This window comes from Oncorhynchus keta, chromosome 25, assembly GCF_023373465.1.
Source record: "Oncorhynchus keta strain PuntledgeMale-10-30-2019 chromosome 25, Oket_V2, whole genome shotgun sequence".
In the NCBI taxonomy this organism is placed as follows: Eukaryota; Metazoa; Chordata; class Actinopteri; order Salmoniformes; family Salmonidae; genus Oncorhynchus; species Oncorhynchus keta.
In genome coordinates, this window is record NC_068445.1 from 27,459,454 (window position 1) to 27,474,250 (window position 14,797).

General features: G+C 43.4%; 1 protein-coding gene across 1 annotated transcript in view; it reads left to right on the forward strand.

The window, feature by feature from the left end:
• Nucleotides 1–10,173: 10,173 nt before the first annotated feature.
• The window catches only part of LOC118358469 (histone acetyltransferase KAT6A-like), a 48,039-nt gene continuing 43,415 nt past the window's right edge, over nt 10,174–14,797 (forward strand). The window contains 2 exon segments of the mRNA XM_052479043.1: nt 10,174–10,850; nt 12,761–14,169. Of these exon segments, the coding sequence (XP_052335003.1) occupies nt 13,510–14,169 (660 nt within the window). The 5' untranslated portion in view covers nt 10,174–10,850; nt 12,761–13,509.

Consider the following 14,797-nt stretch of genomic DNA (forward strand, 5'->3'; position numbering starts at 1 on the left):
TGGAAGCCAGTGGAGAGAGCGGAGGAGCGGGGTGACGTGAGAGAACTTGGGAAGGTTGAACACCAGACGGGTGTTCATAGAAGTCTCTAAGAACCCCAGGGTGACATCAAGGGATCTACAGGCCTCTCTAGACACAATAAATATTGAGGTGCATGAGTCAACTGTCAGAAAGAGACTGCACAACCTCGGCCTACATGGGAGGTCAGGAAGAAGCCTCTGCTCTCAAAAAAAAAGAAAATCAAGACTGACATTTGCCAGACAACACCTGGGTAAAGACCAAAACTACTGGAACAATGTGCTCTGGACAGATGACTCAAAGGTGGAGTTGTTTGGCCACATCTTTGGTGAAAACCAAACACGGCCTTTGAACAGAAGAACCTCATATGAACCGTAAATCATGGAGGCTGTGGCATTATGGTTTGGGGCTACATGAAGATATTTCAGCCAAAGGGGGCAACACCAGCTATTGAAGCTAGAGGTGTATTTATTTTTTTCACATTATGGTATTGCATTTCTGTATATATATTTTTTAAATTAATAAATTATTGCAAGGTATAATCTGTTTAATTTGTTAAATTAGGTTACCTTTATCTGTCAATAGTGTTGAAGTAAAGACTTCATATACATCTGTCCAAATATTTACAAAAAATTACTACTTTTCAGGGATGTACTTACTTTTTCACATGACTGTATGTATTTCTAATAATAAATGTAGCCAGAGCCAGAGCCATATCCAACCCATCCAATAATAAAACATTTAATATTTGTCATATGTAAACAACAGGTGTAGACTAACATTGAAATGCTTACGTACGTGTCCTTTTCCAACAATGCAGAGTTAAATAAATACAGTGAATAACAACGAGTAAAATAACATGGTTATATACGGAGAGTACCAGTACCGAGTCAATTTACAGGAGCACAAGATAATTGATGTAGCTATGTACATATAGGTAGGGGTGACGAGGCAACATGATAGATAATAGACAGTGGCAGCAGTGTATGTAGCAAGTGTGTGGTGTGAATATGCATGTGTGTTCTTGTTGTGTGGGCGTATGTAGTATGTGTGTTGGGTAGTCAGTGTAAATATGTTTAAGTGTGTGGGTAGAGCCAGTGTAAATATGTTTGAGTGTGTGGATAGAGCCTGTGTAAATATGTTTGAGTGTGTGGGTAGAGCCCGTGTAAATATGTTTGAGTGTGTGGGTAGAGCCAGTGTAACTATGCAGAGCCAGTGTAAATATGCTTGAGTGTGTGGGTAGAGCCAGCGTAAATATGTTTGAGTGTGTGGGTAGAGCCAGTGTAAATATGTTTGAGTGTGTGGGTAGAGCCAGTGCAAATATGTTTGAGTGTGTGGGTAGAGCCCGTGTAAATATGTTTGAGTGTGTGGGTAGAGCCCGTGTAAATATGTTTGAGTGTGTGGGTAGAGCCAGTGTAAATATGCAGAGCCAGTGTAAATATGCTTGAGTGTGTGGGTAGAGCCAGCGTAAATATGTTTGAGTGTGTGGGTAGAGCCAGTGTAAATATGTTTGAGTGTGTGGGTAGAGCCAGTGCAAATATGTTTGAGTGTGTGGGTTGAGCCCGTGTAAATATGTTTGAGTGTGTGGGTAGAGCCAGTGCAAATATGTTTGAGTGTTTGGGTAGAGCCAGTGTAAATATGTTTGAGTGTGTGGGTAGAGCCAGTGTAAATAGGTTTGAGTGTGTGGGTGGAGCCAGTGTAAATATGTTTGAGTGTGTGGGTAGAGCCAGTGTAAATATGTTTGAGTGTGTGGATAGAGCCCGTGTAAATATGTTTGAGTGTGTGGGTAGAGCCCGTGTAAATATGTTTGAGTGTGTGGGTAGAGCCAGTGTAAATATGTTTGAGTGTGTGGGTAGAGCCAGTGTAAATATGTTTGAGTGTGTGGGCAGAGCCCGTGTAAATATGTTTGAGTGTGTGGGTAGAGCCAGTGTAAATATGTTTGAGTGTGTGGGCAGAGCCCGTGTAAATATGTTTGAGTGTGTGGGTAGAGCCAGTGTAAATATGTTTGAGTGTGTGGGTAGAGCCAGTGTAAATATGTTTGAGTGTGTGGGAAGAGCCACAGGAGAGTTATTGAAAAAACATGTCAATACAACTAGTCTGGGTGGCCATTTGATTGAGCTATTTATCTGTTTAGCAGCCATGGCTCCAGGGTAGAAGCTGTTCAGGGTAGAAGCTGTTCAGGGTAGTGTTGGTTCCAGACTTGGTGCACTGGTACCGCTTGACTTGCAGTAGTAGAGAGAACAGTCTATGGTCTGGGGGGCTGGGACCTTTGAAAATGTTTTGGGCCTTCCTATGATACCATCTGATATAGAGGTCCTGGATGGCAGGGAGCCCGGCCCTAGTGATGCACCGGGCCGTACTCACCCCCGTCTATAGCGTCTTGAGGTCAGGTTCCTTGCAGCTGCTGTACCAAGCGGTGATGCTGCCAGTCAAGATGCTCTCAATGGTACAGCTGTAGACCTTTCTGAGGATCTGAGGGTCCGTGCCAAATCTTTTCAGCCTTCTGAGGGGGAAGAGGTGCTGTCGTGCACTCATCACAACTATGTGGGTGTGTCTGGACAATGATAATTCCTTAGTGACGTGGACACAGAGGAACTTAAAGCTCTCGACCCACTCCACTACAGCCCCATCGATGTGAATGGGGGAGTGCTCGCTCATCTGTTTCCTGTATTACAAGACAAATATAGTTTGTCTATGTCAAGTGTGTACACTAAGGGGAAAGCAGTGATATATTACCTTTTTTTTTTTCAAGATCCCTCTTGTTTTTTTGGCCAGGTGGGTACATGTCACCCTCTGGTGGAGCCAGTAGGACAATTCATGAGGCCTACTCAACTACTTGACATTCAATTCATCAGGCCTACTCAACTACTTGACATTCAATTCATCAGGTCTACTCAACTACTTGACATTCAATTCATCAGGCCTACTCAACTACTTGACATTCAATTCATCAGGCCTACTCAACTACTTGACATTCAATTCATCAGGCCTACTCAACTACTTGACATTCAATTCATCAGGCCTACTAAACTACTTGACATTCAATTCATCAGGCCTACTCAACTACTTGACATTCAATTCATCAGTTCTACTCAACTACTTGACATTCAATTCATCAGGACTACTCAACTACTTGACATTCAATTCATCAGGCCTACTCAACTACTTGACATTCAATTCATCAGGTCTACTCAACTACTTGACATTCAATTCATCAGGCCTACTCAACTACTTGACATTCAATTCATCAGGCCTACTCAACTACTTGACATTCAATTCATCAGGCCTACTCAACTACTTGACATTCAATTCATCAGTTCTACTCAACTACTTGACATTCAACCCATTGTTGGATATTTTGCCCTTGTACTACTATGTGGAATAATCTGCCATTTTAAAAACACGCTAAGAAATACTACAACACACATTCTTATTTGTTATATTTTTGTCTTTTTTACATAAGATCATTAGCAGAATCTGAGTCATTGATCAATTTGTCTTTGTTCTATCCTTGTAGTTGGACTCATATAAATAGCTTTGTTCCTTAATTTCTGTCTATAAAAGTGATATGTGCTGTAATTGCAGTGTAGGGCTGAATGTGTTGTCTCCTACTACTGAATGGGTTCAGTGGGGCTGTGTGTGTGGTGTGAGTGTCGGGGTGTGAAGCCCCTGTCCCTGGGCCTGGCAGACGGGCATAGAGAACACGGCTTAACACAAGAACAATGGAGTCCTTTGACCAAAAAGACGCCCCCAAGACATGTGGCCTCCTGTCACCGTGGCAACCCCCCATGGGATAGCGAGCGGGCTGACAGCTGGAGAGGGAGAGTTACAAAAATGGAGTCCATTCTTTCCACTGAACCTCTCCTCGTCTACTCTATCATTCCCTCTCTCAATCATCAACGTGTGTGTGTAGTAGGCCTATGTTACACTGCACTTTCCAGCTGTTGAAGGATAGATCCACTTTATGAGCTTAGGTTTTAATATACTATATAGGCCTGGCAGGCCGACCTATCCTTTTAAATAAAAAGTGAGTGTGACACCAGGTGATAAATAACACAATTGTTATTTCCTGCTCATGGAACAATGACATTTACCGATGGGGTCATTGATACTTATGGTACTTATGAGTGGTATACAAGATCTTGCACTACATCTGTTTTTACACATTGTGCAAAAGCTATTCCAGCAAAAGAAAACGTTCCTTAATAACAAGATAACACTTGATTTATATAATGTTTCATGCATTCTACACCACACATCCCTTCTCTGCTAAGGAGCTGAATGGTGTTAACAGTTCTGTTCATATCTGCTCCTCGGGACCTTGGTGTTATAGTAGGATGAGGATCTGTGCTCTCAACTCTCTATTATTCATGCTGCGTGGTGTCACTCTCCCTCAGCTCTGCATGGGTTTCCTGTAAAGCTAAGGACAGCAGAAGGATGAGGGAAACAAAGAGTGGAGGGGACTACTGCAACACCAAGGGCTCCTAGGGCCCCTCCCACTGGGAACACACTGGTTGAATCAACGTTGTTTCCATGGCATTTCAATAAAATGACGTTGAACCAACGTGGAATAGACATTGAATTGACGTCTGTGCTCAGTGGGCTTCCTCCAATCTATTTGTGTTTTTCTCCTGATCTGTCCAGCTGCTATGGTTGTAGTGGTGTTAGCTGGCAGGTGACTCGCCCCAGGGCTTTTATGAGTAAATAAAACACAAGTATAATTTGAATAGAAGATTAAGTAGAATATAATTGTGGTGGTCACTTGATTGACAAGTGACTTGCGGTATGTTAACAAGCCAAACCAACATATAATATGTTCTGAGTGAGGGACAGCCATTAAACTGAAGAGCTGTGCTGCTGCCCAGTTGAAGAATATAGAACACCTATTAGAGAAGAGTTCTGGGCATGTCTGGACTAGATGAGACACAATCTGACAAGGTGTGTCTTTGGGATGAGGTGAGGAACATACCCAGGCAGAATCAAAGTTTTTTCCCCATCATTTCAACCCCCAAAAATATGTGATGAGATTGAATCAATGTGGAAAAATGATTGGATTTGCAAAAAGTAATTGACATAAGGCCATTTCCTATTTTTTATCATCTAACTTTTAATGTCAATCCAATGAGATGGTGACATTTTATTTATATTTTACGTAGAATTTACGTTAGTTGACAACTCAACCAGATATAAATCAAAAGTAGACATTGAACTGATGACGTCTGTGCTCAGTGGGTAGTTTGCCTGTGTGTGTGTATCTCTGTGTGTTTCTGAGGGAAGCTCTGGATAAGAGCATCTGCTAAATGGCTAAAATGTCAATGTAAACATGACACTGGACAAGGCTCCATATCAGAGATGACTAGCCCACCACAGGGATGATACTAACTAGACGTTGTGTGACCTTGAAGGGATAATAGAAGTAGGCTACCCAGGAAGGCTTGCAAAAATATATATACTGGGGTAGTATTCATTAGGCACCAAACAGAATAAAACAGAGATGGATGGACTACATGCATTGGTTCAATAACAAACACTCATTTTGGTTGTTGCATTAGGTTTTGCTACGGTGTGCCATAATGAATAAGCCCCTGATATGATTCTGTATAAATTAACTTTGGGGTTGTGACTATGAGAAATGATCTGTCTCCGTTCATGACAGACGTCAACCATGATAAATTAGCAGTTGTTTGGGTCGGTGTTAAGTAAATGGAGTCATTATTGACAACCGTAAAGCTCTCTCTGTTTGCGGTGGTATCAGTGAGGGCTTCCAGGCCCTGGCTGGCTGGCTGGCTGCCCGCAGTAAAAGGGGTTGTTGTGATTCCAAGTGGGTTGGGAGGGAGTGGGACTTAGCCAGGAGGTAAATTGTGTCTGTGATGTAGATGGAGAAAGGTTAAGTTGTGGCAGGCTTATGACCTTATAGAGGAAGTACAGGCAATGGTCTTCTATGGGCATGTGGCAGCGGACAGAGGGCCTGTAGATTAGCTGTGACATGCCCATTTCCTATTTATTTGAACAATTCTACTATCTCTGACATCATGGCTATAGTACATTATGGGAGACGTTACTGCATCTTATGAGAAAAATATGCTCTAAACGTATTTCCCCCCGATCTTTCTAGTTTCCCCTGGTCGACACAGGGGGGAGACAAACATACAGATCTGTACACAAACCTGATCCTAATTATGTGCTATCTTGAATGGCTAAATGAATAATGAGGATCATAGAATACTTAGCGAGGACTTACACCATGTGTTTTATTTGATATATGACATAAGGGCTCAACTTAAAAGTAACCCATGTTGAAATGTCATATGGGTCATAATCTTGAATACGTATCAATGCTATTAACAGGGAGTATTCAAAGAGAGGCATATCCACAGAACACTTAACATATCAAAGAACTCTCCATTACCTATAGGTTCATTCATTGACAAACCCACATGCCCCCAGTAGTCATTCATCCCAACTCATAATGAAGCTAATAAAGCAGAAGCAGTGATGATACTAGTTATTGAAAAGGAGATTATTGAGAAAGTAAGTGTTGCGGGAGAAAATGGGGATATACTATGGGAGTCTGCAGAGACAGAGTGGAAGAGAAGCAGTGCAGACAATGAGCTCCAGAGGTTAAGTCCCCAGCCCGCCAATAGGGCCCACAGGAATGCGAAAGGGTCTTGGAGGGGGCATTGTTGTCTGAGGTGCATCCTGCTCAGTGTATGAGACTACACATTACAACTCAAGGTCTATAGACTGACTGGTCCATGGGAATACTCAAGCTTATTTTTGTAGGAGAAGACATACTATAAAAGACATAAATCACGTGGGGTACACCAATCTCGCAACTTTTTCTGTGTGTAATGTTTGTTTTTTCTTTTGAAATATTCTAAATAAATATGTAAATAGTAAACAGAAACACTGATCATCCAGGATATTGCAGCATTCTTCTCTGCTTGAAGAACCTTCCGGATAAATACAACTTGGGGCCTCGATATCCCTTGGCTGACTCCTCTCAGGCAGGGCGGCATGTGGTACCACTGTGTATCAGGGACTATAGCCCCAGGGGAGAGTCCGAGCCTTAACCCAGTTTGTGTCTGGGAAAGACAAAGGGGGTCCAACAACACACTGAATGGATGGGGGGGCTGTTTATCCCCTTAGGAACATGCCCATGGCAGAAATGGAGCTAAGCCAGAGTTAAACCACCAGATGTGTTTTACCACCTTCAATAATGTTCCTCTCTTAAAGGGAGGCGTTAAATTATGACATGCATCCCGCTGTAAGGTCTAGACTTGTTTGAGAATTCTGTGATTTTGGGGTATGGCAAACTAGCAGTGTTTTGGAATGATGCCTTGGCCAATGGATTCTCCCCAACAGGGTTTGGCTATGGTAGCAGTACCAAAGGGACCCAAATTGCCTGTACAACAATGAGTATGTCACAGTAATGCCTTGCATTATGACAGAGTAATATTCCTGTTTTGAACCAACAGGTTCCTTCATGGACATGCAGATTTGTTACAGTTGACAAAGCTCGTTGTCATAGATATGTCAGTACTGTAGCGCTACTGTCTGTCTGTCATTGTTACTGAATACAGAATTCCACCACTTAGGATTCATTATATTACAGTCAGAATGAGTTGTTCATGTAAATTACCTTGTCAGTGGCACATCTCTAAATGTACTCACACTGAAAGGATTGCAAGGCACAGTCAGCGAGACAATTGATTTGTCAAACCTCAAGAGTTTTCCAAACAACCTCTTCCTTTATCTTTCAATTGGGCAATGTCTATGACAGAGAAGTGTACTTCAAGGCACTTTAAAAGTACTTTAAGTTACTTGCAGAGGAGTTTGTGTTTTCAGCTGAATTTCAGAAAGAGGAAAGACTGCAAAGAGTTCTCCACCACTCTGTGAGTGTGTGAGAGGTGTCTGGCTTGACTTTAAATTCAAACCTCAATCCCTGGAGTGTGTCCAGTCAGGCGGGGCCCTGGCTCTGGGTTTTCAACAAGCTGCACTTTACCTTCCAGCTGCTCTCTGTCCCCTTTGGATTGAGGGAGGGGAGGGAATAGGGGCCATGGGGGTGGAGATGGGTGGGGGCATGCTCTTGCCGGACAGGCCTGGAAATTTCCTTTTTATGTTTCAGCAGCCCATTCCAGGATGGGAGGGGTGTGAGCTGTGGGGTTTTGGGACTTGGCTAGGAGCCAGCCACAGCAGGAAGCTTGCTAGTTCACATGGACAAAAGCAGTCCTGGCCACTGCCTAGCTATCTGTGCAGGACTCAACAGCTCTCACTCACCCAACCCCCAAAACAGGAACTTTGCATAGTTATATGGGTCCGGCGGCACCACTGCACAGATTGACTGCAGTCAGTTACTCACAGCTGCACTGACTATTCAACCCTCTTTACACATGAATGCATGTATGTAATGTCAGCAGTGTTTGTCTTCATTGTCTTTACAAAATAAAGTATTCTCTTTGACTAAATGCAACAGGCATAGAAGGATTTTCTTTTCATGTTCCCTTATGTTTTCATTCGTTATTTGATACTCTGTGATATTGTCTTACTCTACTGCTCAAAATCAAGTTGTCTGACCGTCTTTATAGCTGCCAAGGCTATTGGCAGTTATTGCTAAGTGCCTCTCCTCCTGTCTGTGCACCCTGCCTGTCTGTAAAAATCCAATCAAAGTCCATTGGTCACCTACACAGATTTGCAGGAGCGAAAAACTTGTGTTTCTAGCTCCAACAGTGCAGTAATAATACCTAACATGTTTTTTTTTTTAAGAAATAAAGAAATAGAATGACCAATGTCAGAGTCTGGAATATATAATGCCCTCTCTAATGCCAGTATGTAAATAGCAGCATGGACCAAAACAAAAGTCCCACGGTTGATCTGTCTGGCAGAAAACCATGCATCATTTTACTCGCATCCAGGGGGTGTTTCCACTGTTTTTGTTAAACCAGACTTCTGCATGAATTGATATGATCTCTGTCATAGTGCATGACATTATTCATAGATGTTGATTGCTATATGTTTATGTTCATGTTGTGCACTTGGGGGGTTATGGTCTCAATACATATCTCAACAAACTTATGTTCAGTTTCATTTTATGATCACTATCGTACTGAAATATTTGAAAGATACCATTTTCTAATATTTTAAGATGTATGCCATTTACAAGCCTTTCGCTGCACCCGCAATAATGTCTGCTAAATATGTGTATGTGACCAATAACATTTGATTTGATGTGATAATGGTAGTTTCATGCTGGTTTAGAATGTTTTTTTTGCACTCATATATTTATCTTCTGTCAAAAGCTACTACAATAGTCTGCCAGCCTACATTCCTACCTACCTACCTACTTACTGTGTCATATGGGTAGCTACTTTAATGTGCATATGTTTTGTCTCATATGGTTTTTCTAACCAGTGAAAACCTCCTATGATCTAATTGCTCCCTTTATGACTTGATAATCCCTCTCTGAGGACTGCAGGGTGCTAATCACTTTAAACAAAGCTTCACATAATTTAATTTAGCGTCCAGGGAGATCATAAGATCATCATGAATAGGGAGTTTTAATAGGGAGGGCTGGTCTTTTCCTGGTTGATATACAGGCAGGCGTTGATGTTTTCTATTCAACAAAGAGCAAACTAAAGAATGTAATTCATGTCTTCAGTTCCAACCCACTGGGCACACACTGGTTGATTCAACGTCATTTCAATTCAATTACGTTGAACCAATGTGTAAAATACGTTGAATTGACCTCTGTGACCAGTAGGATGTGACAATTTTAATGTATTATACATTGTTGATATGATCACATAAAATCGTATAAATAAGATCACTCACTGATAGCATTAAACTGATCCATGCATGATGTAGCCCTACAAGACATAATGCACTTAGCACATAATGTGGCATTTGTAGATTCAGAGATCGTGTAGTGAGATATCAAAAAATGTTCCCTAAATGTCCAAATGATATGCAAATGAAAAATATGCAGCTCCGCTTCTGAAATGCAGAACATTCATGAGCGGGAAAAGGTGGTACAAGATTCACCTGTCAATTCCAATTAATGGTCGTTTCTTCCGGTGTCGTTCTCTGCTGCTCGGCATTGCGCTCATTTAAAATAAGCGTTTTTTTGTGTGGGATGATAATATTAACCAAAATAATCTGACTGGCGAGGAACCAGCGATCAACCTAAACAGATACGCTTTTGTGATACTAGTGTATTCGGATATTAGTAACAAGCCTCCGATATTTATTTGGGGCACTGTATCTTTGCTGGTTCATTCTCCTGCTCTAATAGATAACAGAGCCTCTACAATAGATTGCAGAACCTACCGGTCTGTGTAGAGAGGGCTCTCGCTTTGATCTTTAAATACCCTCTCATTGAAAACCACACTGAGTTGCTTTGATTTTTCTCTCACGAGCCAGCTGTAAAATGTATAAATTCAGACGTTCCCTTAAATGACACTCTCCGTGTGCGCGCGCGCCCAGTGGAGACAGCAAGAATACCTTTCTATCCTTTTTTCTGCTCCACCATCTGTCCCTCCCTTTCTTCCATTTCATGTTTTCAACCGACATCTACCCCTCACAGCTACAACTCCGTTGTTCCCCCCTCTCCCCTTGCATTGAGTTTTCCTGTCCACTCGGCTTTGCAGTTTGAACGACGCAGACGGTCCCTGGCCCCGACTGTTCCCCCCTCCCCCACTAGCTGAGCTGCTGTTTCACTCAAAGATGGCGTCAGCTTTGGAGCCTCTGGTCTCTGGCTGCATTTTTGGGCTTGTTGTTGTCTCGGATTCGAAAGATTTTTGGCACATTCTCTTCGGCAACTCGACACGAAATTCCGGTGAGTAGCGGCTAGTGGGGAGAGGATATTACAAGGTCTCCGAGCTTCCTTTTGAAACCCGAACTGGACCAGTGGTAGCTTTCTGGGAAACGCGAGAGGTAGAGGGAACGGGGTACGGGAGATGAAGATCGCGAGGGGGGAGGGAGGGGGCGAGCCGAGGCCTACTTCGCTCCAACGGCCTTGTCTTCACCGCATCGCAGTCCGCAGGCACTATGTGGGTGGGTGATGCAGGAAGGAAGTAAGGAAAGGTGAGGGATATGTAGCCGTGTGTAGACACGCGTCTTGCCGGGAAATATTTCCACCCAGAGCCGAGGCGAAGGAGGCCGAACGGCCATAGAACATATTGTAACGTAGAAAAATTATCCACTATGAAGTCGTCATTTTGGCACTTTCCCGATAACGGTTATGGCCGTTTACAACTTACATTGTGCATTTGCAGTCAGCGATCTCATCGTGAATATCATCCATTCTATTCTAAATTAGATTGTTCCTTGTGATTGTTGCCAGTGTTATTGTTTGAATCCTCGGGCGTTGTAGGAATCTGTCATTGTTGATTGTGTCAAAGCGCTGGTTTCCTTAAGACAGCTAGCTAGCTACACGTTGTTACTGTTTTGAGCTATTTCGTTACTGTTAGCAAGCAAATTAGCAATATCAGTTCGCGGGTAGGTTTGTAGCAACACAGCCTATTGCCTATCATATCAGTGAGAGTAAACAGAGGAGTAGGTTGAGAAAGTGAGACACTCTGCTATTGCTTGGCTAGCTAGCTAACGTTAACTACTGTTAGTTAACTGTGCTATATAGTAACGGTAACACCAATCTGTTTTCAAATAAATGGCTAACGTTAACATGGTTACTATAGCTAGCTACCAGTAATGAGACAGATGTTTAGCTAGATAACGAACACATCTAACGTTAGCTACCATAGGTCACTTTAAAAAAAGATCTATATTAATCAGCTACTGCACAAATGTAATCCAAGATCTTGTTTGTTGTGCATGGAATACAAATATATCTAACGTTAGCATGCTTGCTGAAATCAAGCCAAGGCACTGAAAACATGAGATGTGGATAGCTAGTAGTGTTCAGTTTATTTAGCTATTTTAGTTGATTTGTTTTGCTGTTCTAAGTGAGAACCATGTGGCTTAGCAAAATCATAATGTCAAGAATTCAACAACAATGTATCCTGTTCTCCATAATCTGGGCTGTTGTTGTTATGACCTTTTTATCAATGTCTGTTTTCGGACCCAATTCATGAGCCCATGTTGTGAAATTCTTAGGTATGTGAAGATAATATACTATAACATGTAAATAAAGGAGGTAGGGCTTTCTTCCGTAGTGTTTACTATGACACTTATGAGAGTTGCTCTGGTTTTGTGGTTAAAATAATCTGCATTTACACAAAAATGGAGAACAGAATGTAAAGTTACCTCCATATCTACATTAGAGATCATCACAGTGGCTGATGTTTACCTACTCAGGCGCTAGTCTGGCACTGTCTTTCTGAGCGAACTATGCCCTCTGCTCAGGGTTTTCTCTTCCCATCCTAAATGTATTTGTTATGTTCAGTGTTATAAACTGTGCTCATGTCAGGTAATGCTGCCTGAAGTCTAGATCAACATGTATCCATCTCATACAAGATGTGTGCTCCCTAACTGTCTCTGTGTTTAGTTGCCAAGCATGACTTTGTTTACATGCTGCTGTTGTTTGAGTGTCTCAGTACATGTCTTTTGAGGGTTACATTCAGTAGGCACTAAAGGGAGCAAATGTTTTGAAACAGCAGAATTACCTCAACTCTAATACAAAACTTAAAGATGTTTTTCTTTGTTTTTGCCTGCAGAATGTGACCGTCTTGCTGCTTTCTCTCTTGCACACACTTTCTGACCCTTCCATGTTTGTGTCCTTTGTTTCAGCAGGGTGCGTTTTCTGCTGAAGTTGACTGTGCATGAAGGTGATCAGCCCTCGCTGCTCCCTGGGGTGAGAGATCTGTCCCCTTCCAGGCTGGAGAACAAGTGGATACCGCTGGAGAGCGAAGACGAGAAAGAGGGTGAAGGAGTGGAGCCGCACGGATGAAATGCATTTACATCCTTCTGCAAAAGATTTTATTCCAATAATCTACAGAAAACATTTTTCCCCCACTGTCCTGATTCTACCCTTACAGTACAACTGATCTTCAACTAAAGATGACAGTCAAGGTGTCCACATCACACTGAGAGGCTCTTATTTACATTGAGGGGAGACTGAATCTTCAGGTTGTAGCCGTTTGTCCCTCGGCCCTTTACAACAGACAGTAGTGGGAGAAACCTAAGTGTTATTGTTGTAGTGTGTGTTGGTCTACCACAGCTTCAAAGTTAGTCTAATACCTGCTGCTCCACGACACTGCTCTCCTCCAGGCTAACTGACCCTGCCGGGAGAGGGTAGTGGGTGGACCAAGCTTTATTGGGTGGGTTGGCGGGGGAGCCTATGCTATGGTGAGCTGTTCCCTGCCGTGCTGCTCAGGACCAGGCTCTGAGGGACTCACTGTGCGGCCCCGGGACAAAGGATAGTATTCGGACAGAGGGGCGAGGAGGAGGAGGCGGCCTGGGCCGCGGGATTCTTACCCTTTGCCCGCTACGGGCGTGTGTTTGTGTGTGTGTCGTCATTGCGACCTCCAGCCGCAGTCATGGTGAAGCTGGCCAACCCAATGTACACCACCTGGATCCTGGAGGCCATCAAGAAGGTGAAGAAGCAGAAGCAGCGGCCATCGGAGGAGAGGATATGCAACGCTGTGTCCATGTCCCACGGGCTGGACCGCAAGACTATACTGGAGCAGCTGGAGCTCAGTGTCAAGGATGGTACCATTCTCAAAGTCTCTAACAAGGGGCTCAACTCTTATAAGGACCCGGAGAACCCCGGCCGCCTGGCCTTCCCCAAACCCCGTCTGGGCAGCAGTGGAGGAGGGGGTGGTCATCATGGGCATGTGGGCCATGGAGGTAGCCACCATCGCTCTGGGAAGAAACCAGGGCTGGACTGGAACAAGCTGATCAAGCGTTCCCTGGAGGGGCTCCATGAGCCAGGGGGCTCCACTCTAAAAAGTGTTGAGCGCTTCCTCAAGTGCCAGGGTGATGTGGCGGCCTACCTGTCTGGCAGTGGCTCCATGGGGCCCGGGTTGTTCCACCAGCAGCTGAGAGTGGCACTGAAGCGGGCGTGTGCCCACGGCAGGGTGGCCAAGAATGGGCCGCTTTTCCACCTCATCAGCCGTAGCTCCCAGTTGGATGGGACAGGCACCGTGGCACTGGACTCCCTCCCACCTGTCCGCCTGCTGCCACACGAAAAGGACAAGGTAAGCCATGCACCTACATTCACTTTCTCAAATATAAACACAATGTAATGTCTCTGTAAACCTACAGTGTAAGTGAAAACGGATAATTGTAAAAAGAGCAATCTGTAATTTTTGTCCCCTGTGGCAGTGGAAAGAATAAGTGATAATTAATTACATTTCTATAGCGCTTTTTATAAAAAATCTCAAAACGCTTCAAAAGCAATAAACAAACAAGCGATACATCATGAGTAGCCAAGCCTTAGTTAGGTCACCCAATAAAGGTCAAGTCTGAGAGCATGCATCCTCTAAGACAGAGGGACAGTCCATGGCTTGATCAGAGGAAGGTGGTCAGGGAGATGGTTGAAGTCTAGTGACGATCATGTAGAAGTAAACAAACAATGAAGGCTGAAGGCAGCACACAATCAATCTTAGTAGAGTTAGAATGATATTTTATAAAGTGGTTTCCCATGTGGTTGTAGGGCTGCCAGGGAAGATGTAATGCCAAAAATGTAACTTTATCTCATGCAATTAGTAGCCAGGTTGGGCAGCCATGCAGTAGAGTTTGGCAAGCCACAATGTCAAACCTTGAACTGGTTTTCATTTTTAACCAGTCTGTGCACAGTACACAAACAACACCCCTCTAACTCCT